The sequence below is a fragment of the Natator depressus genome, chromosome 7 (genome assembly GCF_965152275.1).
Source record: "Natator depressus isolate rNatDep1 chromosome 7, rNatDep2.hap1, whole genome shotgun sequence".
Lineage (NCBI taxonomy): Eukaryota > Metazoa > Chordata > Testudines > Cheloniidae > Natator > Natator depressus.
In genome coordinates, this window is record NC_134240.1 from 17,501,946 (window position 1) to 17,526,740 (window position 24,795).

General features: G+C 44.9%; 1 protein-coding gene across 2 annotated transcripts in view; it reads left to right on the forward strand.

The window, feature by feature from the left end:
• The window catches only part of LMCD1 (LIM and cysteine rich domains 1), a 67,347-nt gene that overhangs the window by 25,051 nt on the left and 17,501 nt on the right, over positions 1 to 24,795 (forward strand). For both annotated transcript variants that reach the window (XM_074957551.1, XM_074957550.1), the window contains exons 2-3: positions 10,418 to 10,506; positions 19,149 to 19,404. In XM_074957551.1, the coding sequence (XP_074813652.1) occupies positions 10,418 to 10,506; positions 19,149 to 19,404 (345 nt within the window). The remainder of the gene's footprint in view (positions 1 to 10,417; positions 10,507 to 19,148; positions 19,405 to 24,795) is intronic.

Here is a 24,795-nt window from a genome sequence, read left to right on the forward strand (position 1 = left end):
AATCCCACTAAAGTCAACAGAGGCTGACTTCAAGTGAGCTTTGGATCAGGCCCATAAAGCAGTGTTTATATTTGGACAAGTCTACTCTCCCATAAACACTCTTAAACAGAACAAGGCTAAGTGAAATATCAAATGTATCTTGGAACTTTTCAGCAGTCGCTGGATGTCCCTGACTCTCAATGTCTTGACCGGGTATTTACTTTTAGACCTTTAACTGGCTGACATTGGACCCAAAAAACCCGTGGCTCTCCTACATTTTTTTTCCCCCCCCCCTTTGGTCTGTGTATCATAACTCTCTTCTAAATGGGTTTTATTTAATCCTATTTGCCTTTTAAATGAACAGAAGCATAGACTTTCGTATAGACTCAAATTCTGTCAGACATCTGAATCTCTCTAGTTGCAAACTGTACATGTCCCCGTTAAAATCCCTAGTCCCGATTTTATATTTAATGCACTGTTCCAAAACTGATCTCACTGGCTTCCTGCCTCACCCACAATATTTGGGGTCCCAAAAAGATTATTGGCCGGGGTAGGGTTGCCAACTTCCTAATCACACACAACTAAACACCCTAGCCCCCTCCCTTCCCTGAGGCCACACACCCCCGTAGCTCACTCTCCCCCACCCTTCCTCACTTTCACTGGGCTGGGGCAGGGGGTTGAGAAGCAGGAGTGAGTGAGGTGTCTGGCTGGGATCGTGGATTCTGGGATGGGGCTAGGGATGAGGGGTTTGGGGTGCAGGAGGCAGCTCCAGGCTAGGGGATGGGGCCAAGGGATTCAGAATGTGGGAGGAGGCTATGTGAGGCAGGGGGCTGGGGTGCAGGATGGGTACAAGCGCTGGGCTGGGGGTGCAGTCTCTAGGATGGGGCTGGGGATGAGGGTTTATGGGTGCAGGAGGGAGCTCTGGTTTTTGGGGGGGCTCAGGACTGGGGCAGGGGATTGGGGTCTGGTCCCAGTCAGCAGCACAGTGTGGGGGCTAAAGCAGGATTCCTGCCTGTCTTGACTCCGCATTGTATCCCAGAAGCAGCCAACAGCAAGCCCGGCTCCTAGGCAGAGGAGCAGCAGGCAGCTCTTCATGTTGGTCTCGCCCCCAGGCACTGCCCTTGCAGCTCCCATTGGCCGGCCCACTCAGCTGACCGAAGCCACCAGGGTCCCTTTTTGATTGGGTGCTGTGGTCAAATACCAGACACCTGGTCACCATAGCCAGTGGTGACTTTTGAAGAATGTGGAGAAGGGGGGCCAATGACCATTTCAAGGCGTATCTTGTGAATCCTTAGGACTGAGGGAATCTAGCTCTTCAAGAACTCGTAGCAATTTTTTTCTAGCTGTGGTGCATCTCGAGTAATAATGGGTAGATTTACAGTCTCATGTCAGCTGTGTCCTTTGCTGGCAGCAGAGTAGCTAGTTTGCGCAATTATACTGCATTGCCAGCTATTTCAGCAATGCAGGTTTTTTGTCTAGTTCACATCCTGAAGGCACATTAACAAGACAGTAAACTAATATTTAGGATCATATTTAGGGGCAAGTCAGGTAAAATGTATTTATAGAAATGTTGAGTCTTAAAGTAGAGGCCAGACCAAAACCGTTGCTGAAATTCAGAGAGGTTTAAAGCATCTTAGAAATCTAGAACTGGATCGAATCTGAACTTTGCAGCTCAGACCCATACAAGGGCCAAAAATGATTATAAAGGATTTATGAAAGGGTTTACTGGGACTAAGTGTCATCTAGCTATGTTTATGTGGCTCTGATGAATTCACTTAGGCCTGGCCTACACTACAGGGTTAGGTTGATTTTAAAAATGACTGCGTCCGCACAACCAACCCCATTCTGTCGACTTAAAGGGGTCTTACAATTGACTTCTGTACTCCTCCCCGACAAGGGGAGTAGCGCTAAAATTGACTTTGCTGGGTTGAATTTGGGGTAGTGCGGACACAAATCGATGGTATTGGCCTCTGGGAGCTATCCCAGAGTGCTCCATTGTGACCACTCTGGACAGCACTTTCAACTCCTATGCACTAGCCAGGTACACAGGAAAAGCCCTGGGAACTTTTGAATTAAATTTCCTGTTTGGTCAGCATGGTGAGCTCAGCAGCACAGGTGACCATGCAGTCCCAGAATAGCAAATGAGCCCCAGCATGGACCAAAAGGGAGACGCTGGATCTCATTGCTGTATGGGGAGAAGAATCTGTGCAGGCAGAATTCTGATCAAAAAGAAGAAATGCAAATATATTTGCCAAAATCTCACAGGGCATGTTGGACAGAGGCTACGCCAGGGACACACAGCAGTGCCACGTGGAAGTTAAGGAGTTCAGGCAAGCCTACCACAAGACAAAGGAGGCAAACAGTCACTCTGGGTCAGAGCCCCATACATGCTGCTTCTATGAACAACTGCATGCCATTCTGGGGGGCGGGGGACCCTACCACTGTCTGTGGACACCTGCAAGAGGGGAGTCTCATGCTGCACGGAGGAGGATTTTGTGGATGAGGAGGAGAATGCACAGCAGGCAAGCAGTGAATCTGTTCTTCCTGCTACCCAGGACCTTTTCATCACCCTGGAGCCAATACCCTCCCAAGGCAGGATCCCGACCCTGAAACCAGAGAAGGCACCTCTCGTGCATGCACATTTGGAACTACAGTACAGGGTTTAAAAGCAATAGTGTTCATGGTCACCTGGTTGAAATAGGGGGATTTTTGTAAGGGAACAGTAAAAGGATCCCATTCATGCTGGACTGTCTGTGCTTGGCTAAAAGGGATCATCCCAGAGAATAACCATGCGGCGGCTGGGAGGGGTGAAGGGATCATCCCCGAGAATAGCCACGTGGTGGGGTGGGGGTAGGTGTGTGCTGCAAATCTACCAGAATACTACAGCCCCTCCTTTTTAAATTTGAAACCCAAACTATTGCTTGCTCTGGGAAAGGGGGGTGCTGCAGTTTGAAAACATTCCCACACATTATGAAGGTGTAAGAAGCCAACCCCATTTTACTCTCCCTTTTTATCTCCTCTTCTCCTCCCTCCTCCTCCTCCTCCCCCCCCCCCCAGGTGCAAATGTTTCTACGCTCCCCCTATCATCTCCGTCATAGAATATCAGGGTTGGAAGGGACCCCAGAAGGTCATCTAGTCCAACCCCCTGCTCGAAGCAGGACCAATTCCCAGTTAAATCATCCCAGCCAGGGCTTTGTCAAGCCTGACCTTAAAAACCTCTAAGGAAGGAGATTCTACCACCTCCCTAGGTAACGCATTCCAGTGTTTCACCACCCCCTTAGTGAAAAAGTTTTTCCTAATATCCAATCTAAACCTCCCCCATTGCAACTTGAGACCATTACTCCTCGTTCTGTCATCTGCTACCATTGAGAACAGTCTAGAGCCATCCTCTTTGGAACCCCCTTTCAGGTAGTTGAAAGCAGCTATCAAATCCCCCCTCATTCTTCTCTTCTGCAGACTAAACAATCCCAGCTCCCTCAGCCTCTCTTCATAAGTCATGTGCTCTAGACCCCTAATCATTTTTGTTGCCCTTCGCTGGACTCTCTCCAATTTATCCACATCCTTCTTGTAGTGTGGGGCCCAAAACTGGACACAGTACTCCAGATGAGGCCTCACCAGTGTCGAATAGAGGGGAACGATCACATCCCTCGATCTGCTCGCTATGCCCCTACTTATACATCCCAAAATGCCATTGGCCTTCTTGGCAACAAGGGCACACTGCTGACTCATATCCAGCTTCTCGTCCACTGTCACCCCTAGGTCCTTTTCCGCAGAACTTTTCTGCAGAACTGCTGCCTAGCCATTCGGTCCCTAGTCTGTAGCGGTGCATTGGATTCTTCCATCCTAAGTGTAGGACCCTGCACTTATCCTTATTGAACCTCATCAGATTTCTTTTGGCCCAATCCTCCAATTTGTCTAGGTCCTTCTGTATCCTATCCCTGCCCTCCAGCGTATCTACCACTCCTCCCAGTTTAGTATCATCCGCAAATTTGCTGAGAGTGCAATCCACACCATCCTCCAGATCATTTATGAAGATATTGAACAAAACCGGCCCCAGGACCGACCCCTGGGGCACTCCACTTGACGCCGGCTGCCAACTAGACATGGAGCCATTGATCACTACCCGTTGAGCCCGACAATCTAGCCAGCTTTCTACCCACCTTATAGTGCATTCATCTAGCCCATACTTCCTTAACTTGCTGACAAGAATACTGTGGGAGACCGTGTCAAAAGCTTTGCTAAAGTCAAGAAACAATACATCCAGTGCTTTCCCTTCATCCACAGAACCAGTAATCTCATCATAAAAGGCGATTAGATTAGTCAGGCATGACCTTCCCTTGGTGAATCCATGCTGACTGTTCCTGATCACTTTCCTCTCATGTAAGTGCTTCAGGATTGATTCTTTGAGGACCTGCTCCATGATTTTTCCAGGGACTGAGGTGAGGCTGACTGGCCTGTAGTTCCCAGGATCCTCCTTCTTCCCTTTTTTAAAGATTGGCACTACATTAGCCTTTTTCCAGTCATCCGGGACTTCCCCCGTTCGCCACGAGTTTTCAAAGATAATGGCCAAGGGCTCTGCAATCACAGCCGCCAATTCCTTCAGCACTCTCGGATGTAACTCGTCCGGCCCCATGGACTTGTGCACGTCCAGCTTTTCTAAATAGTCCCTAACCACCTCTATCTCCACAGAGGGCTGGCCATCTCTTCCCCATTCTGTGATGCCCAGCGCAGCAGTCTGGGAGCTGACCTTGTTAGTGAAAACAGAGGCAAAAAAAGCATTGAGTACATTAGCTTTTTCCACATCCTCTGTCACTAGGTTGCCTCCCTCATTCAGTAAGGGGCCCACACTTTCCTTGGCTTTCTTCTTGTTGCCAACATACCTGAAGAAACCCTTCTTGTTACTCTTGACATCTCTTGCTAGCTGCAGCTCCAGGTGCGATTTGGCCCTCCTGATATCTTTCCTACATGCCCGAGCAATATTTTTATACTCTTCCCTGGTCATATGTCCAACCTTCCACTTCTTGTAAGCTTCTTTTTTATGTTTAAGATCCGCTAGGATTTCACCATTAAGCCAAGCTGGTCGCTTGCCATGTTTACTATTCTTTCGACTCATCGGGATGGTTTGTCCCTGTAACCTCAACAGGGATTCCTTGAAATACAGCCAGCTCTCCTGGACTCCCTTCCCCTTCATGTTAGTCCCCCAGGGGATCCTGGCCATCTGTTCCCTGAGGGAGTCGAAGTCTGCTTTCCTGAAGTCCAGGGTCCGTATCCTGCTGCTTACCTTTCTTCCCTGCGTCCGTCCCTGAGGTTATCGCAGATTAGAAGGCCAAAAAAAAAAACCGCACTCACGATATGTTTTCCAAGCTCGTGCAGTCCTCCCGCACTGATGGGGCACAGCTTAATGCATGGAGGCATTCAGTGGCAGAGGCCAGGAAAGAATTGAAGTGAGCGCGAAGAGTGGAGGCAGGACGCGATGCTGAGGCTAATGGGGGAGCAAATGGACATTATGAACCTTCTGTTGGGGGAGCAAACGGACATGATGAAGTGTCTGTTGGAGCTGCAGGAAAGCCAACAAGAGCACAGATTTCCCCCCCCCCCTCCCCCAACGGCATCCACTGTATAACCGCCTACCCTTCTTCCCATGTTCCATAGCCTCCTCACCCAGATGCCTAAGAACATGGGGTGGGGGAGGGGAGGCTCCAGGCCCCCAGCCACTCCACTCCAGAGAATGGCCCAAGCAACAGAAGGCTGTCATTCAAATGGTTTATTGTAGTCATACTAACAATCCAAACTGTGGGCCTTGTCCTTCCTTCCTCCCCCACCCCACCCAGTGTGTCCGCTATCTCTTTTTTTTAATAAAGACTGCATGGTTTCAAAACAATAGATAATGCGCAAGGTGTTTACAAAGCTCACAACAGCAGCAGTGAGAGTAAGCTGAGCGGGCTCCATACTTGCCGTGGTATGGTGTCTGCAGGAGAGCAGAGTTGTAGCAGAAGCAGTGTATGATGACTGCCAGCAGTCCTACTGCACCGTCTGCTGACAGCAGCACCCAGGACACAACAGCAGCGGTGACACTAAGCTGAGCGGGCTCCTTGCTTACCGTGGTTTGGCGTCTGCATAGAAAAAAGGCACAAAACAATTGTCTGACATTGCTTTCACAGAGGAGGGGCGACTGACGACACGTACCCAAAACCACCCGCGACAATGTTTTTGCCCCATCAGGCACTGGGAGCTTAACCCAGAATTCCAATGGGTGGCAGAGACTGCAGGAACTGTGGGATAGCTACCCACGGTGCACCGCTCTGTAAGTCCATGCTAGCCATGGTAGTGAGGACGCACGCCACCGACTTAATGCGCTTAGTGGGGATGTACGCCGTCGACTGTGTAAAATAGATTTCTATAAGATCGACCTAATTTCATAGTGTAGACATACCCTTAGTTCCTTGCATTTGCTCTCCAAGCATTCTACAAATGCTGACTTCGTTGAACAAAAGAGAAAACTGACACAAGCTAAGTCACTTGGCAAGGGCAAGACTTTGTGGCTCAGAGGAGACTTTGCTAGCTAGAGCTTTTAACAATGTTCCCGGAAGATGCTGTGCACAATGGGCATGCTCCAGCCTGGGGCTGAGCAGGACTTCCCCTGCAACTGCAGCTCTGGGCTGCAGTTCTGGCGTGGGCAATGGAACTGAGAGCAGGGAGCCTGTCTCACCTGTGATGTCCCTGAGGCTGTACGGGGGACAGCGTACTTTTATTTTCACAGCCTTAATGTTCTTTTAATATTTTGTGTTGGAATGATTGATTATTTAGAAGGGAATATGGATGTTGTGCTACTAATGGATCTGTCCCTTTAAGAACAGACAATATATTTAAGACTGAGAGCAGTGTGAGCTGCTTTGTTTGTGTCTACAGGATGAAAGACCCAGTCTGTGTAAACTCCAGAAAGGTCAGAACTTGATTTAGTATATCTCTTTCCAGAAAGCCAGGCAACACTAGCATTTACAAGAGACTGGATGTATTGGGGTATTGCTAATGAGGCATAAATGCTTTCACTTGTAGGTCACTATCCTGTCCAGCTCATCAGGGTTTAAATACTGCTACTATCTAAAGGAAGTTTGGACCGTATATGAGATTAGTTTAAGCCAGTTCCCATGTCACATACTCTAATGCAAAGCATGGTAGTGAGATTAAACTCTTCGGGATGGGGGCTGTCTCTTACTATATGTTTGTACAGAGCCTATGGCAGTAGGTCCCTGATATTCATTGTGTCCTCCAGTGAAAAATCCTGTATCAGGACCAAAATTGCTTTGCTCACTATAAATTTTATGAGTTAGCAACATTCCCACTGGGAACGGGTGAGAGAGGGGTTCTAAAAGCCTAAGATTAAATCATAATTTTGGGATCAGTCTTAATTGTAATTCCCATGGGGGGTTGCTTTTTTGGGGGGGGAGGGATCAACTCACAGGATTTTAAAAAAATTAACAGTTGGCAAAACTGATTTTATTTTTTTTGTAGAGACTTGTTGCCAGTGCAGATGAACTGTCCATCAGAGATGGGAGTCTGGGAAAGTTTATAGCCCTATTCAGAAATCCACAGTATCACTTCTCCATAACTTTTCCTTTAGAATTACTTCATTCTTGGCTCCTGTCATGCATTTCACATTCTTTAAATTCAGAAAGTCATGTTTGATAAATCCTGCAGTGCAAAGACAGACACAGAAGTTGTATTTTTAAACCTTTTTGGCTGCTTTTGCTCAACAAATGAGCTCATATTTGCCCCTTCTTCCCATTTTGAGACTAGCATTTTTTATCACTGCCTTCCCTGCACAGCCATGGATTCCTCTGTATAAACTTAGTCTGTCAACTGTCGTGAATGAACAGCCTAAAGTGGAGCATGATCACACTATTTCTTTTTCCTCCCTTGGGCATTTATCTGTTCCCCACCATGTTTCCCCTTCACCATGGAAACCATCTGCAAAGCAAAACATGAGATATGGAAACTTGAGTTTCTCAATAGGGACCAAGGAAGTCTCTACAGTATATTCCGGACTATCTGAATAGCATGGGGGGGCATGGATTTTGCTCAGCTAATTGAGGGCAGGAGCCAGTCAGCAGCAAGGTAGCCTCCCCTGTTACCCTTGTGTCTGGGGGGTCCCTAGTCTGTTATCCAAACATCCTCATCCACATCTCTTCTGGCCCCCCAGCACAAGACACATCAGATATGTCTACATTGCCGTTAGACACCTGCGGCTGGTCTTTGCCAGCTGGACTTGGGCAGCTGGGCTATTTAATTGCAGGGTAGATATTCAGGCTCAGGCTGCAGCCCAAATTCTGGGATCCTCTCATCTCACAGGGTCCTAGAGCTCAGGCTCCAGCCCGAGCCTCAATATCTACACTGCAATTAACCCCTTTAGCCCAAGCCCTGTGAGTCAGTCATCTGTCATAGGCCAGCCGAGGGTTTTTAATTGCAATGTATACATATCTCCCATGGGAGATGAAGAAGGGATTCTGATAATGCAGAGGTTGGAATAACAGGGTTTTGGATAAACAGGAGTATAATGTATATCAATAAAATGAACATTAGTAGTAAGGCAGCACCATGTATCTCAATCTTTCACTGCTTAGTGGTGTTTTCTCTATTATTCGGCAACAGAAGTGAATGGAAGCTGAGAACTTGTTTCCCTGGGGAGCTATTTCTGATTATCTCCATGTGTGGACACTCCATTATTCCAGAATAAGAATGCTGTATTCTGAATTAATTTGGATCAACTGTTTTAGTCCATTTTTTTTTGGATTAAACTAATCCAGAATAAAGCACTCTGATTCTAGAATAAGTGTGTCTACACATAGAGATAATCAGGAACAGCTTCCCAGATACAAGCCCTTAGAACTACATGAAATGAGAATAGCCCCGCAAGGTGCTGATGACCCTCAGCTCCCATTCATTTCTGTTGCTTTAAGAGAAGGTGCTCTGTCTGAATATGAATGTATAATAAATACAAAAATTTGCCTTTCATTTGGTAACATTTAATAAATTAAAATCTGTGTCTTTAGATTTGTAGAGGAAGCAATGGGAAGAGTGGGTGGTTACTTCTTTGCAATTTCTTTTGAACAACTAGAATGGTGAATCCTCAACATGGGAGAAGCAAATGCAAGGAGAGGGCCCAAGTGAGGGGTTGGATTTTTCTTAAAATCCAGTCTTTTGTGTTAAAAGGGGTATTAGTTTTCAACCACTGATTGTTACAATTCATATGTATTTAAATTGCTGTAGTGTCTCTGGCCTCACATTTCCCACCTATTTGAATAATTGTCCCTATATCTAAATAATTCTTCTCACCCAGACATTTTTTCCTGGAAGCTTTTCTCATGGTTAAGGCTAAAGATTATCTAATTCAGCTGTTTGCATCCCATGAAACTTAAATTCATAGACTCAAAAGCCAGACAGGAGCACTGTGATCCTGTAGTCTGACCTACTGAGTAGCACAGGCCATAGAGCTCTTCCCCAAATTATTACTAGAACTGATCTTACAAAAACCATCCAATCTCCATTTTAAAGTTGTCAGTGATGGAGAATCCACCACAACCCTGGTAAATTGTTCCAATGGTTAATTACTGTTTTTTAAAAAATTGAGCTTAAATTCAGACTAGAAATAAGGCACAACTCCACCATTAGATCACATTCAATCTTTCTCCGCTAGATTGAAGAGCCCATTATCACATGTGTTCCCCTCCTAGGTACTTCAAATTACCCCTTAATCTTTAAGGTAAAAAGATAATGAGCTCAGTCATTATCACTCAACAGTCTTGAGTTGATTTGTACATGGTATACAAGTTGTGTGATAAGTTTGGTGAAGCTTAACTCATTGATAACCTCTCAGCAAGACTCAGTCTGAGATCCGTTCTTCTCACATTCACAGAAGTATCTCAAACAGCCCCCTAAATGGAAAATGTAAGTGGTAATTCAATATCCTGTGCTAAAACTAAATGTAAAACATGCTCCTTTATTCACAGTCTCTAAACATCTGTTTAGATCGTGCTGCATTTTAATCACATGTCCATTAAACAAATGGCCTAGAAGGGAAGGGGTCTGAAGTTTTGCTTTGATTGGTGAGCCCACCTTATTGGCCACCAGAAGTTTTATTCCAATGTTGTCTCAATGGTTTATAATGTATGGTGGAGGTACTACAAGCTGGCACCCAGATAGTCAATAAGAGGTCTTTATCCCTTTTCATCTACGTTCAAGACCAGAACTTTTTCAGCAGTCTTGCTTAACCATGAGTACCCAGTTGCCCAATGATTTATTGATCGGGAGACCTCAAACCACACAAGGCACAGTTGTAAAGGAATCAACATGCTTGAGAAGCCATGCACAATGTAAGAACTCAAGGCCAAGAGATAGATATAGATATAAAGAAAAATCCTGAAACTTTTCTCTTTTCCAGATGTCTGTAAGCCAGCAGCAATCAGGAAGAGGGGTGCCTTGTCTGCGATGCAGAGGGATGTGTACAGGCTTTGAGCCACATTCTTGGAGGTAATTTATCTACTGCTGGATGGGCTATTTAAAAAAAATCTCTCTTGGGGCTTTGTCTATATTCAGGCTTCACTGACTCTCTATGTAGATGCAAACTGATAAATGATTGTGTTGGAGGAAGGGAAATGCAGAGTTTGTGCAAGCTCAGTGCTGGGAAGGCCACTAGAGGGCTAGAGCCAGCATGCAGGTTCTGCCCTTAGGATATGTCTACAGTGCAGTCTTTGCTCATGCACCTACATGATTTGATTTTTTTTTGGGGGGGGGGGGGTTGGGTCTAAACCTTCTATGCTGCACATAACCCTCAAGCATGTGTCTCTTTGTGCTTTGAACCTGTGTTTGCTTGCATGTCTGGAGGTCTGGATTGAAGCTGTTATCTCAGACTGGAACCTGCCCATTTTGCAGTGAGGACACAGGAAAGGTCACTTGAATATTGATAGTCCTCCACAATTCTCCCTGAGACCGGTATATTCTTCCACAATTGACAGAATTGATTGAAGAATCCATTGAGTATCTGAGCACAAAGAACCATGGGAAATGGCCCCAGATACACATTAAGTGCAGAAACGGTGAGGACATAGGGCTTTTCTGATGAATGCTTATACTGGGTTAGGCTAACCCAAGTGCTCAGACCTGAGTGCCAATCATCCAGGCTACCTGCGCAGTGTAGACATAACCCTCAGTCTCTACACCTTAACCTGTCCTCTTCCTCCTCCCGCTATCTGTTTAGCTAATCTCCTCCCTATACAACCCCATCCAAAAATTAAAGAAACAAGCAAAGTTGTGGATTTATCATGATGTTTGGAGACTATTGTCCTGTTCACTCTACCAGGATGGTGTATCTCCACTCCACCACCTCTTTGTCTTCTCTTTACCCTGTACGTCCTTCAGGGTAGGAACTGTCTCTCACCCAACTTGTCTAATGCCTAGCACAGTGGGAATCAGATGCCCTAGGTGAGATCAGAGTTTTACTGTAATCCTGGTAATAATGAGGCACAGGCAGAGGTGAAAGTAAGCCGGTACACCCTGGTACAGCGTACCGGTAAGAGTCAGTGCACCATACCAGGACTGGCTTTCAGAGAGGGCAATTTAAAGCCCTGGGGTAGCAGCGGCGGGGCTGCGGCGGGGATTTAAAGGGCCCCGGAGCTCCAGCCACCACTACTGCCCCGGGGCCCTTTAAATCCCTGCCTGAGCCCTGGGGTAGCGGCAGTGGCAGGGCTCTGGTGGGGATTTAAAGTGCCCTAGAGCTCCAGCCACCGCTACCCTCCCGGGGCCCTTTAAATCCCCGCCTGAGCCCTGCTGCCGAAGCCCTGGGGTAGCAGCGGCGGGGCTCCGGAGGGGATTTAAAGGGCCGGGGTGGTAGCTCGGGCAACAGGGCTCAGGCTGGGATTTAAAGAGCCCTGGAGCTCCAGCCACCCCTACTGCCCTGGCCCTTTAAATCCTCCCCAGTGGTGGGGCTCCGGCGGGTGTTTAAAGGGCCGGGGCAGTAGCGGCAGCTGGAGTCCCGGGGCCCTTTAAATCTCTGATGGAGCCCAGTCACCGCTATCCCAGGGCTCAGGCGGGGATTTAAAGGGCTTGGGGCTCTGGCAGCCGCTACCCCAGAGCCCCAGGGTAGCGGTGGCAGCCGGGAGCCCCTAGGGCTCCTCAGTGATTTAAAGGGCCTGGGGCTCCGCTGCGGTAGCGGCAGCTGGAGCCCTGGGCCCTTTAAATTGCCCCCGAGCCTCCCAGCCGCCTCTGCAGCTGGTAGCTCAGGGGTTATTTAAAGGGCCCTGGGCTCCCAGCCGCCACTACCGCAGCTGGAGCCCTGGCCCTTTAAATCAAGATTTAAAGGGCCCGGGGGTTTGAGGCCACACCTCTTCCGGTTGGGGCCACGCCCCCTGCTCAGGACTCCGGCGTACCGGTAAGTCCTCTAACATACTTTCACCCCTGGGCACAGGGCACTTGCACAAAGTCTCTGGGATCTTGGGGAACCTCCAGGCTTGGGGAGAGGCTCCAAGATGAGCTGGGGGGCAGAGTGGATAGGGAAGGGAGTCTTTGCTAAGATTACCTCCTGCCAGAACCCTGTACCAGAAGTGGCGCTTGGATCTTCAGTGAATGAGGAATGGCCCAAATCATACAAGCTAGCAGACAAAAATATCCCTTCTACACTGCCATCCCACAGAAATCTGTAATAGTTTTCCCCACCTTGATCCTAAGCCAAAGAACAGCCTTGTGTCCTTCTTTCTTAGACCAGAATCAGTACCATTAGGTTTTACTGAAGGAATCCAAATGGTATCAACACTTCATTGCAGAAGTACTCCTAGATTGTTCCTGACGCCTTCCTCCTGCCTCCCCTCTCCCCCCACCACACACTTCATTTGCTTCTCAATGTTCTTCAGCTTTTCAAAATTCTCATGTACAGCAGCCAGGCTAATAGTGTCTGGTGTTTTTATCCCAGTATGCCTACAATAATAATGGTTAGAGTATGTTTCCATCAGAAAAGCCAGTTTCATTTTTTGTGTTCATGACACTTGCTCCTACTTCAATTGGGAGGCAGGAGACAATTTCAGCAGGATGCACGAGTGATCCCAGGGCAACGATGTCATGCTTTTAAAAACTCCTCAGCTCAGTTCCACTGTAGCTGTGTACAACAAAAGTAACCTTTTTGCACAATTTAAATGATACAAATTTAGAATAAAAATTATTCAGGACTGGACTCCTCTCTTCAGCCAGCCTGTGTAAAACTATCAGTGGCCCAGTGTGTTTAGCTACTGTAAGGGGACTGTTGCCCCCTTACTAACATTCAGTGGGGGTGTTTTAGTTGCTAGCTCCCCGTATTAAAAAGAGGGAAGGGTCGATGGGGAATCAGGACCCTGAGACTGACAGCCCCCAGGAACAATGGGGAGAGGCCAATGCTCCAGGTCAGCCTGAATGACAGGGCGGGCAGGCTAATCAGGGAGTCAGGAGGCCAGGGAGGTCCCGTCCTCCATGTGAGCTGGAATTGCCCGGGTCAGACAGAGTGGGGCCGAGCTAAGGAGAAAGGGGCCCGAGCTGAGCTGGGGAGCAGAGCTGTGCCAGATCCAGAGAGAGCAGCCCCTGTCCTGAGAGCAGAGCTGCAGCCCCAAAGCCAGAGGCACAGCCCAGAGAGAGCAGACTTGCCCTGGGAGGAGAGCTGCTGCAGCAACCAGAGCCAGAGGGGCCAGAAAAGCAGCCCAGGAAGCAGGTCTGTGCTGGGAGCAGAGTCACGGGGGCAGCCTGCAGAGCAGACCTGTCCTGGGAGCAGAGCTGCGGCAACCAGAGCCAGAGGGGCCAAAGAAGCAGCCCAGGGAGCTGGAGGCAGAGCAGCAGCAGTGCAGAGACAGAGTGGTGGAGCTGGGGCTGGAGCAGTCCGGAGCTGGGTGTGGTGAGCAGCTGGGAAGAGCGAGGGGGACCCTAGGCAGTGGGCCCAGCACAAGGAGACGCCTCAGCCAAGAGGCTCTGTGGGCCAGGCTTGGATCGTAACCCCGACTGGGTGGGGGCGACACTTGGAAGAAGGGTCCTACCACTTAGAGCCTGAGAGCGTGTGGCCACCACCAGAGCAAGCGTCCAACCCACAGCATTCCTGCAGCACAGCCAGGGCCGGAGAAGGCGGCCTGGGACTTACAAGGAACAGACTGTGAACTGCCCTGACATTCCAGAGACACTGTTTGTGATGTTCCCTGCCACAGAGCGGGGTGATGTGTTTCCTGTAACCTTTCTCATTTTTCCTTATTCTTTTTTTAAAATTAATTGTTGATTAAATAACTTTAACTTGTATGTAATGGTCAGTGGGTCAGAGAAGTGCCCAGGGCAGAGAGAGTACCCTGGAGTGGGGACACCCTAGCCCCGTCCTAGGTGACCACAGCAGGGTTGGGGGTCGAGCTCCTCAGGAATCCTGGGCCCAGCCTTGTTGGGGTTACGAGGATTCTGCCAGACAGGAGAGTGAAAAGGGAGTCTTCAAGGACAGGGAGGCCACTGGGTAAAGGAAGTGGGAGCAAGGACTCGGATCCTTTCGCTAGCCCACTTCACCGGGGTAGTGCAGAAGCCAGGAAAGTTCCCCACAATAGTGGGACTATTCCCCTGCTTACACTACCATTTCATTCTATCCAGAAAACACTTCTTCATCTTGTGTTATCTGTCAGAATTGCATAGTCATTTCTTTACTCTGTATTTCTTTTAACTATATTCACAGTACTAGTCAAAATGTCTCTTCTCCCCCTCCCCCCGCCACCAAGAAAGCAAGAAAAGGGTTGGGGGCGGGAGTGTCTCAGATCCACAAGTCTGGTGCTTTGGAACAGTCCCTGGGGAGGACCCCTTTAGTGTGTTGAGCCTGTTCGGGTCGCGCTCTCACTGGGGTAAGTCCCTTGACTTTACCGCCTCCTGGGACTGAACTTTGGAGCCATCAGCACCCCTGCTTCGCTCCGTGAGCTCCCCCTCAGTGAGTGCACCTGAACTGAACGCTTAGGGGAGACTTGCACAACCAAAGGGAGCAATGCACCCCTGACTCTGGAGTGGCTCAGCCAGCTTGGTAAAAACAGAAGGGTTTATTAGATGTCTGGAACATGGCATAGAAAGTCTTTCTGTTTAATGTATAGAACAGAAAAGTCCATCTGGATCAGCCCAGAGCCCTCCTCCAATCCCTCTGTAGTCCCAGTACAGAAGCATCTCCTCCTTCCAGCAGCCCCACACTTAACAATCCCGAAGGGCTCTTCCTTAAACATTTGTTGTTGTTCCTGGGAAAACATTGTTCTCCAGCTGGTCAAACCTGTCTGGCATCCTGCAGAGGGTGGGTCCCTCTGGTCATTAGTTGTTAGGTACCAAATGGCCAGGCAATTGTCTGGGCCCAGGCCACAGACAGCAAGGAGTCGGTCACATCTAGGTCTAGGGAATAAACCTTTTCCCCCCTGCCTAGTTAACCATGCAGCATGTAGGGGAAATTGAGGAACACACATTCTTCATACACAATATTATGAAATATTCCCCTCTGTTACAGGTGGGGAATCCCCCAAATTTTTAAACTGTCAAGACTTTCAGGCTCTTTTCCTTGAAAACCCTGAAATTTACATGGAAAATTTTAAAAGAAAATCTTGTCATAGCAAGCATTTTCTGAGGGAAAAGATTCACATTTGTTCATCAGGTCTAGACTCTGGTGCTGCTGTACTCACACCTGCTGATATTGGGAGTGGAGGGGCATGATCTGGACAGCCCTGTGACTTGGTTATCTCCATATGATAGAATGCCCTCTTGAGGTCATGGGCAGCTGGCACAACTTAAATCACCCTTGAGATTGCAGTAAGTTGTGGGGAACCATGATCAAGGGAGGATTAAAAAAAGGGTCTAAGCCACTCTTGCCAAGGTAGCCCTCCAGAGCAGCACTGGGAGGTGATTGTCTGTGCAGAACAAAAATGAATTAACCATATCCAAAGCTAAAAAGTGCATTTTTCAATTAAATGATCTATCTTCATTGTGGGGAACTGACTTTTCCCTTTAATAAGCACTTTTGTATAGTGTGACTTTAAAAAGTAAACAAACTGCTCCATTCCACATCTCTAATGTGCAGATGTGGCTCTAACCTAGGACCTTTTTTAAGGTGATATTTGGATGAAGGTGACAGAGAAGCTGAAAGCTTACTAGTGATACATCATCTCATTCAAATAAAAACACATGTTCAGCTTCACTTAGTTACGTTATGGCTTCTTTCGAGCCAAGAAACAGCTGTGATGTGATTACTTGCTGTTAATAGAATGGGTTGGAATATAAAATCTGTAAGAATATACTGGTTGGGTAGAGACCTGCACAACAAAGGAAAACAGATGTTTAGCAGGTTAACTTTTTGTATCTAGATCTCTCAAACTGCACCAAATGCTCTGCCAACACATTGCAGGTGACCTACTGTGCTGTGAGGATTATTTTGGACCTCAGAATGTATTAATCTAGATTGCACCTCTGCATATGTTAACCATTTCTTTCCCTTTCTCTAGCAACCCTCATGCTAGAGGGTCCCAGTGTATCACAACAAGGAGAAACAATAATGCACTTGGTAATACAATCTATACACACTCACCTAAATCTGAGAGCATTTTGTCATATGTTGTAAAATGAATTAAAATATACTCCTCCTTTGTATAAGTGAACTGAAAGATGTTTACTCTGACTTAAGCACCGTAGATCCAAACTGTACATCTAATGTGACTAGAAAAAGTAGAGGGGGAAACATGCAGAAAACTTAAACCTGAAATCTTCCAACAAAGGAAACCAATTCCTATTTTTCAACCAACTTCACCCATGAGTGTGGGAGACAGTTTTCACAGGAGCACAGACTATGCGCCTTGCTCCTGCAAAGATAACCAGCTCAGATCTTGCAGCAGTCCGAACTGAATATGAAACTCTCATGCAAAAATAAAATCCTGATAACTAATCAAGCTATTACTTTTACAGGCTGGGAAGCAGGAGAGGAGTTTCTATCTCAAATACTGGGAGGCACTTAAATACAGCAGTAATGCCAGTGGGGGTGTATGTTAGATCAGTGTCATTTTAGCAGTTCTGTCCATCTGCTCTGTGTGCCCTTGATGAAACTGCAGCTGTATGATCCACCACCAGTAAGCCAGGCAATTTACAAACTCAAATATCCCTCCCGTAGGGAAAAGCTGGGTCAAGGTGCTAAGGGTTGTGAAGTAGCAGTGTCTGAACTAGTCAAACTATAGAACCCACAGTGTAAATGCAGGTTCAAATGAAGGCAAAATGAGTTTGCACCTCTCTTCCACCAGTTTTTTTTCTTTTTGTCTTAAAATTTTTTTTTTTTTTAAATTGTGCTGTGTAATAGAATTTCTTGGCAGGGATTAGAACAGGCTGTAAACCCTACACTACAGCCTACTGAGTTTGTGTAATTCTGAGAATTTAGTAAATAAAACTGAATATTCACTTTTATGCTTTGACATAACTTTGCGGGGGAAAGTAATAATACTAAATGATGGTGGCTCTCTTTGTGCTACTGTTTTTTCTTTGTCATCAGACAGCTGCAAAATAGCAGACATGTACTTGATGCTATTCAATGGCACAGCAGGAATTGGGCTTAGTGCCAAAGTAATTATACTCTGTTTAGACTTGAGCCACCTGATGCACTGCATATGGGCTTATATACTGTAATGCAAATCCCCTGTGTGTGTGTTACACAGGCTTGGAACCCAGTGTACAACGATTTGAGAAATGCTTTTTAAACAAAACCCATGCTGTCTGTCGTTGCTCACTTTCAAATCTGTGAGGCATGAGCCAACAGGATAATGCCAAATGTCCATAGTAAATATTCTACACACTGCCTCACTGCTATCAAGGACAAAAGTGACAGACATGGCTGGGGAAAGTGAAAATAAAAAGCTTTGGTTTCACAGGATGTTAATGTCCCTCACCATGCTCATCAACAGGTTAAAATATCTACCTTAGCAATGGTTCTCCTAAGCCTATTTTTGGCTGAACTGAGGTTTATCTCAACAGGATGTCTAGTATCAGAAATATCTTGTGATTCTAGATATCCCATTTTCAGTATTTTTCTAAAAAAACATCATCTAACCAAGAGATCTACCAGTAACACACTTCTGTTTTGAGGACAGCTTGAGCAGCACAGATGTTAACTACTGAACATCTGTATCCCTTCTCTTATCCTGAAGAATGCCAAAGTGTTTGGTTGCAAATCAAAAAGAAACAATGACTAAAAATTAGAAGGCAACTTCTGTCTAGCAGATGAACAAGAATTATGATTTAAGAGTCTGTATCATGCTTGTAAAATACACAACCGTTTTCAAGATTTTAGAACTTAACACTCCATTGTGTTTGGTCAGTGAATTCTGTATTGTTTGCTAATATTGCTTTTATAATTATGTATTTAAGTCCTGCAGAGTTCCATATTTGTTGTACATATGGAATCTCTGTATTACTTAAGTACTATTACAGATTTACAGAGTGTGGTATGTAACATCACATTATACAACTGTGGGTTCCTGATTTCCACACCTAAGCTGCATGAAAATCTCAGCCTTCAAAGTTCAGCTACTACTTGTTTTAAATCAACTTGCCAACTACAGAGAAGAATTGTGAATCAAAATTAATCATTGCTATTAAAGTTATACTAAAAATGAGTTTGGCCCTTTGCTTTTAAAACTATATATTTTTTGACTACCAAGAAATAGCAGTATGGATTTATAATCTTCCTATTTTTTGGTTATAATTATGACTACAAAAACACTTGCAATGAAGTATAAATTTCAATAATGGAAACTGTGTGGTACTGCCATGAAATTAATAATCTCTTTTGAGCATCCCTTATAAATTCATGGAAACTAGCTGTTCAGTCACAGCAGGTGAGAAGGCACAGTTGATCAGTGGCGGCTGCTGCTGCTCTCACTAGGGACAACAGTAAGGCATTTACGGTTTTTTTCTGTATTCCATACCACTGCAGATTCCTTTAAGGCATATCATGCTGCCTTCCCAAATATAGTTTGCATCACAAAGCCCTTTTTGTCTTCTGTCGCGATCCAGTTTAGTATTTAACCTTTAGTAACTTTAAAGTTCAGCACTGAGCCTTCAAAAGAGCACATGCCTACCGAGGTCCAGCTTATATCAAAAGGATGATTGATCTCACTTGTCCCACGCAGGAAAATATGCAAGTCATGCAAATGTAGCCAGGAGGATCACAGCTTGAGCTCTGATGCAGAAGATGATCGGAAAATTGGCCGCTTGTTATCTGACTCAAAGTATTCTACGCTCACTGCCCGGGTGAAAGGTGGCGATGGTGTTCGCATCTACAAAAGGAACCGCATGATCATCACTAATCCTATTGTGTCTCGGAAAGATCCAACGTTTGACACGATAACTTATGAGTGGGCTCCACCAGGACTGACCCAGAAGCTGGTAAGGATTTGCCAGTTGAGTAATATGTTCTCTATTGCGTAACAAAGTCCCTGTTGGAAACATTACCATTAAAAAGTATTAGAACCTATGGTTTCTCTTGGAGTTAAAGTTCATGCCATGGTTAGTGTAGTGCAAAAACCACACAAGTGCAGAAATAACTTCAGTGGGTTCAGGCTGCAACAATAGTGGTGGCTTGTGGTAGGTTGATTTATTTGTTTTTGGGGGATGCATACGGGGGTTAAGTTCACTTACATTAATGTTTCCCCTAGAAATGTATTTTAAGAATGGAAAGTCTACCTTATTCATCCAGTTAATGCCCAGTAAAAACATTGGAGCGGACAACCTATCTCTGTTGTACATCTGGTTATACTAAATCTGTGTATTCCACATAAGTGTTTTTTAAGCTTAAAAAACCAGACTAATGTTTCTCAGCTTTCTTCAGGATGGTCATAAGGAAGATGGCATGTTTCAGTTTGTTTCAAAGCTAAACAATCGGGATGCTAATCTTTCATGAATAGATGCCTTGGGTGCTTGCTGTGTTGGTCTGACTCGCCTGCAAATCTAAGTGTAGGGCCTACTGAAATTCTGGTATACTTATACGAAGGTAGTTTAATGTGACAGGGGTCTGGGTTTTTTCAACCAACCTTTAAACTGTACTTGACTCAATTTTTCAAAAACAAGGCCACTATATTAAAGCTGTAAGGACCAATGCAGCATCTACATCGGATGCTGTATTTGCAAATTTCCTGTATGAGTCTCGTTAAAAATAAGCCATGGTCTCAACAGTAGATGTGAAATCTCCATTTAAACAGCAGTTTATTTTTTCTTGACCCTTTGAGGCCAACAATAGTGTGGGCTTAATTTGAGGTACAGTATCTCTCTTCATTAACCAGAAGCAGTCCGTGGTCATTTCCTGACATGTAAATCACAAACTGGTCTTAAATCTTTCTAGGATGAAGTATTACTTCCTCTTTAATGCTCTGTTGTATAGGCCTCTGGATTTGCTTTCCTAAGCTATTTCTGCACAGAGCCAAACTATAACAGCCATTGTAAAAATGGTGTTTACTTTGTGATTTAAGCTGTAATAGCTTTTATAGCTTGCTTTAGGTCTTAAAGTAAGACACTGATGTAAGTGATAACTGGCTAATAATAACTATGCATGCAAGTTCCACATTTTTGCCACTTACAAATTTTGCAGAACGACAAGTTAATACCGTCCCTTAAAGGCAGACTTCAAAGTTGGGGAAGATGCAACCCAGGCCCATGACAATAAATGACTTGCATCTGTTTAACAGTTTGCCTCTCTAACTATTGTTGCCCTTCCAGTTGTTTGCAGAGGGGCAAGTACAATCATCCCCTGTTCAATGGAAATCAGCTGTCTCTCCCAGAATGGTCAAGCGCCAGATACTACTCTCACAGAAATGCTTTCTCCTCCTTTGTCTTGTCCTGAATCTGTTGGACCCAGAAGTCTTGTCAGAACAGGATTTTTTTTTTCATAGAATTCCAGTATCTCCTACTTCCAGCTGGCTTGGAATAGTGAGGAAACTAGGTGTCTCAATTACATCGGTACTTCCAGTCTCTGGAAGCAAGTGCTGATGCATGAAAATAGGGGTAGTGAGCTGCAGGAGTTACATGAGGAACAGGTTAAGGAGTTTGGCTAAGAGAGGCATCACTTATACTGGCAAATATCCTACAGGGGCTCTGCATGACCTTCTAATGTTACAGGGTAGAGCGACTGACATAATACTTATGTTTAAAAGTTCATTGTCACTCAAAAGGAATGAGGATGGGATTGTCTGAGCACCTGTTTTAGAAAAACAAGAGCAAATAAAATCTTAATCATCCATAGATTCTGTCAGCTCAAAAGCAGGTACAGAGACTAGGATTTACAATAGACTAACAATTGTCTGGAATGCAGAAATTTTTATAACGTACTAAATGTTTCAGGGTTCAGATTAAAAATAGGGTGAAATCCTGGCCTCATCAGGTAAGTCTACACTGAATAAGACCCACATCATGACTCTGGCTGGCCCAAGTCAGCTGACTTGGGCTTGGGCTGCGGCCTGTACTATTGCTATGTAGAAGTTTTTGGGCCTGGGCTGGAGCCTGAGCTCTGAGATCCCATGAGGTGGGAGGGTCTCAGAATCTGGGGTCCAGAACGAGCCAAACGTCTACACAGCAATATTACAGCTCTACAGCCTGAGCGTGAGTCCGCTTATCAGCCCAGCTGCAGATATTTAATTGCTGTGTGGACATTCCCATTATAGCCACTGGGAGTTTCACTGTTGAGTTGAGCAGGATTTCGCCCATTTTGTACAGCAGATTGTTTAAAACTTGCTTGTGGGAAACCAGAAACTTTCAGCTGCACTTACATATATAGCTAGCAACTAAACTAGGTTGCTGCTGTGTCCACACACAGAGTGTGCGCTATATTGTAATATTTGCCCTAAGCTCTTAAGGATGCTGCGTAGCTAAGTAGCACACTCAGGATATGTACTGTGAATTGAGATCCATATATACATGAGGGCGAGTTGAAATACGGGACTTGGCATAAATTCACGGCAAGTAAGAAGGAGCATAACCTAGTTAGTGACTGCTCAGTCAGCATCCAGTAGTATCCAGATCATTGCTGCTTGTTAAAGTGTCTTGTGTGCTTCAGTTCTTCTAAAAAATGTTTACTCTAGCTGGTCCTTTAGTAGCTTGAAATCTTTGCGCATGGGCTTTATTTATATGGAACTGAAATGTTTGATATCCACTATACATAAACATATCTTTGTGTATTCTGAGGCACAAAGGCCATCCATCCATAAATATCATGGTCTGCTTTTTAGCAAACATAACTATTTCAACAATTATGAAGCTATTTATTTAATACCTGCTTTCTCTGAGAACCAACTATTGCTGAGCTCTTCAGGCTTACATGACAAATGTTTTGCCATGTTAGCAAGTGCCATCTTCCTCTTACCCCCTTCTTGTCTAAAAGGCAAAGGGAGTATAAAGAGAAATATCTGGACACAGGTGCCACTGAAACAAACTGCAAGAGACTGGATGGTTGGACTGTAACTTATTTTTCCTTAAGCGTCCTAAGTCAGTAGCTAGCAGCCCCACTGTTATCTGGTGTCCAGTTGTATTTATTGCATAGGGAAACCACTGAAATGAGCCTTATCACATCAGCACTGAAGCTGAGACATTTCTTACAGCTAAATACAGTCTAGACCAAATCAGCTGCTTAACTCAAAAACAAAATTAAGTTTTGATTATTTGAGCCAAAAGGGGGTTCTTCACCATCCGAATGGGTAGCTGGATTTTAAAGAAAACAAATCAGATCACACATTCTTTTCTATGCCCACTATTTGGACTTGGTATATAATGCAATTATGGGAACAAATGAAAACATTTTAAAAATATTTTGGAAGTAAACTAACCAATAGAAGGACTTTTAGGGGAATTTGAGTGCTCAGATAGCTTTGAGCTATGTGCTCTGGTATTTAAACATCCTATTAACCCCCCCCCCCACACACACACACACACACACACACACACACACACTTCTGAGGGTTTCTTTTCCTCTTCAAATTTAAGCTAGGATGATTTTTAGGCTGCTCTAAAAATTCTCTTCTATGCTCCAAAGAAGGATTTAGAAGTAAGGGTAAAGTTGCAGGATTCATCAAATCAGGGAGGCATACATGGTATTTATTTCTTAACTAAACTGTCTTCCCTGTTTGGGGAAAAACAGAGAGGTTATTGTTCACTAGAATTGTGCAACTATGTAATCACATTTTTTTCAATTAAAACTAGAGCACTGTGTTGTAATAGGAGGCCAAGAATCCATCTTATTTGACTGTCTGGCTATTTAATCAAGCAGCTACTACTGGTGGTGTGGGGGGGGGGGGGGTTATTTTTATTTTTTTTCTTAAAGAACAAATACAGCTGGAATTTACAGTTTAACCAGAAATTACAGTTTAACCAATGTTTGTCTTTCAGAGTCCCAGGGGAGATAGGAAGCTTGCTGGGGGATCCAGAGAACAATAATGGCAGTTCTCCAAAGTAACATGAATCTTTTAAAGCACACTGCCCAGTTTAGATTTACCAGAGATCCAATTTTCACCATGATGAAGGCTGGCTATTGAATAGTGCTGCTTGGACTAGACAGCACTGTGGGAAGGTTTATTTTCTATTCATGGAATTAAAATTATTCATTCAATTTAGGTCTTTACTTAACTCTTAATTCATAGCCATATTGCTCTTTTATGGTTCTGAATCTACCACATGCCTACTGGTAATCATGTGTCTATACCAAATGCAGTGTATATACTGTTCAGAGAGAACATTTGGAGAGCCTCCTGGTGGTTGGGCAAGTTGCCTGGCCTTAAAGTTCAGACTGACTAAAGAGCTGTAAATTAGATTCTTAGAGACATGGCAGACTAGGGTGTTCAAAGGGGATCTCTTTTCTTCCCTCCCCCCCACACCCCAAAAAAGATTCTGAAACCTTTGATAATTTCCAACATGATTTTGATTTGTTAGACATTTTTGTTGCAAAGTTACATTTCCAGTAAACACAAATGTTCATTAACTTTGAACATTGATAAAAGTTTTGGTTAAATTGATAAACATGACATTTTCATGAAAAATTCTGAACGTCAACAGTTTTTGTGAAAAGCTTGAAAAAGGGCCTTTTGGGTCAGAAAAACCTCTAATCAACCAGCAGTAGTGACTTTTTTTCCCTTCTGAATAGAAAGTGGAAATCTGGGGATTTTTCTTAATGTTGTCCTGAAGTGGCTGGCTCAAGACCAGAAGGCAGTAGTTCAGTGCTTGTTTTCAATGAGCTGGGTCTGTGTAAGTAATTAAGTGGGTATCCAAAATCCCAGTGGAAAACGAAGAGAACAGTTTGCAAACTATCCGAATAAAATAGTCGGGGTGAAAAGTGAAAATGTTTTTGTCCTAAATTATCCAAGTGAAGGTAACCTAATAAAACATTTGACTATACATTATAGTAGCAAAAGAAGAATCTCATTCTTATTACCAAAAAAAGAATGGGAATACTGGTGGCACCTTAGAGCCTAACAAATTTATTAGAGCCTAAGCTTTTGTGGGCTACAGCCTACTTCACTGGATGTATAGAATGGAACATATAGTAAGAAGATAGATTATATATACACACAGAGAAGGGAGAAGTTGCCATACAAACTGTAAGAGGCTAATTAAGATGAGCTATTATGAGCAGGAGAAAAAAACTTTTGTAGTGATCAAGATGGCCCATTTAGACAGTTGACAAGAAGGTGTGAGGATACTTAACGTAGGGAAATAGATTCAATATGTGTAACGACCCAGCCATTCCCAGTCTCTGTCCAAACCCAGGTTAATGGTATCTAGTTTGTATATTAATTCAAG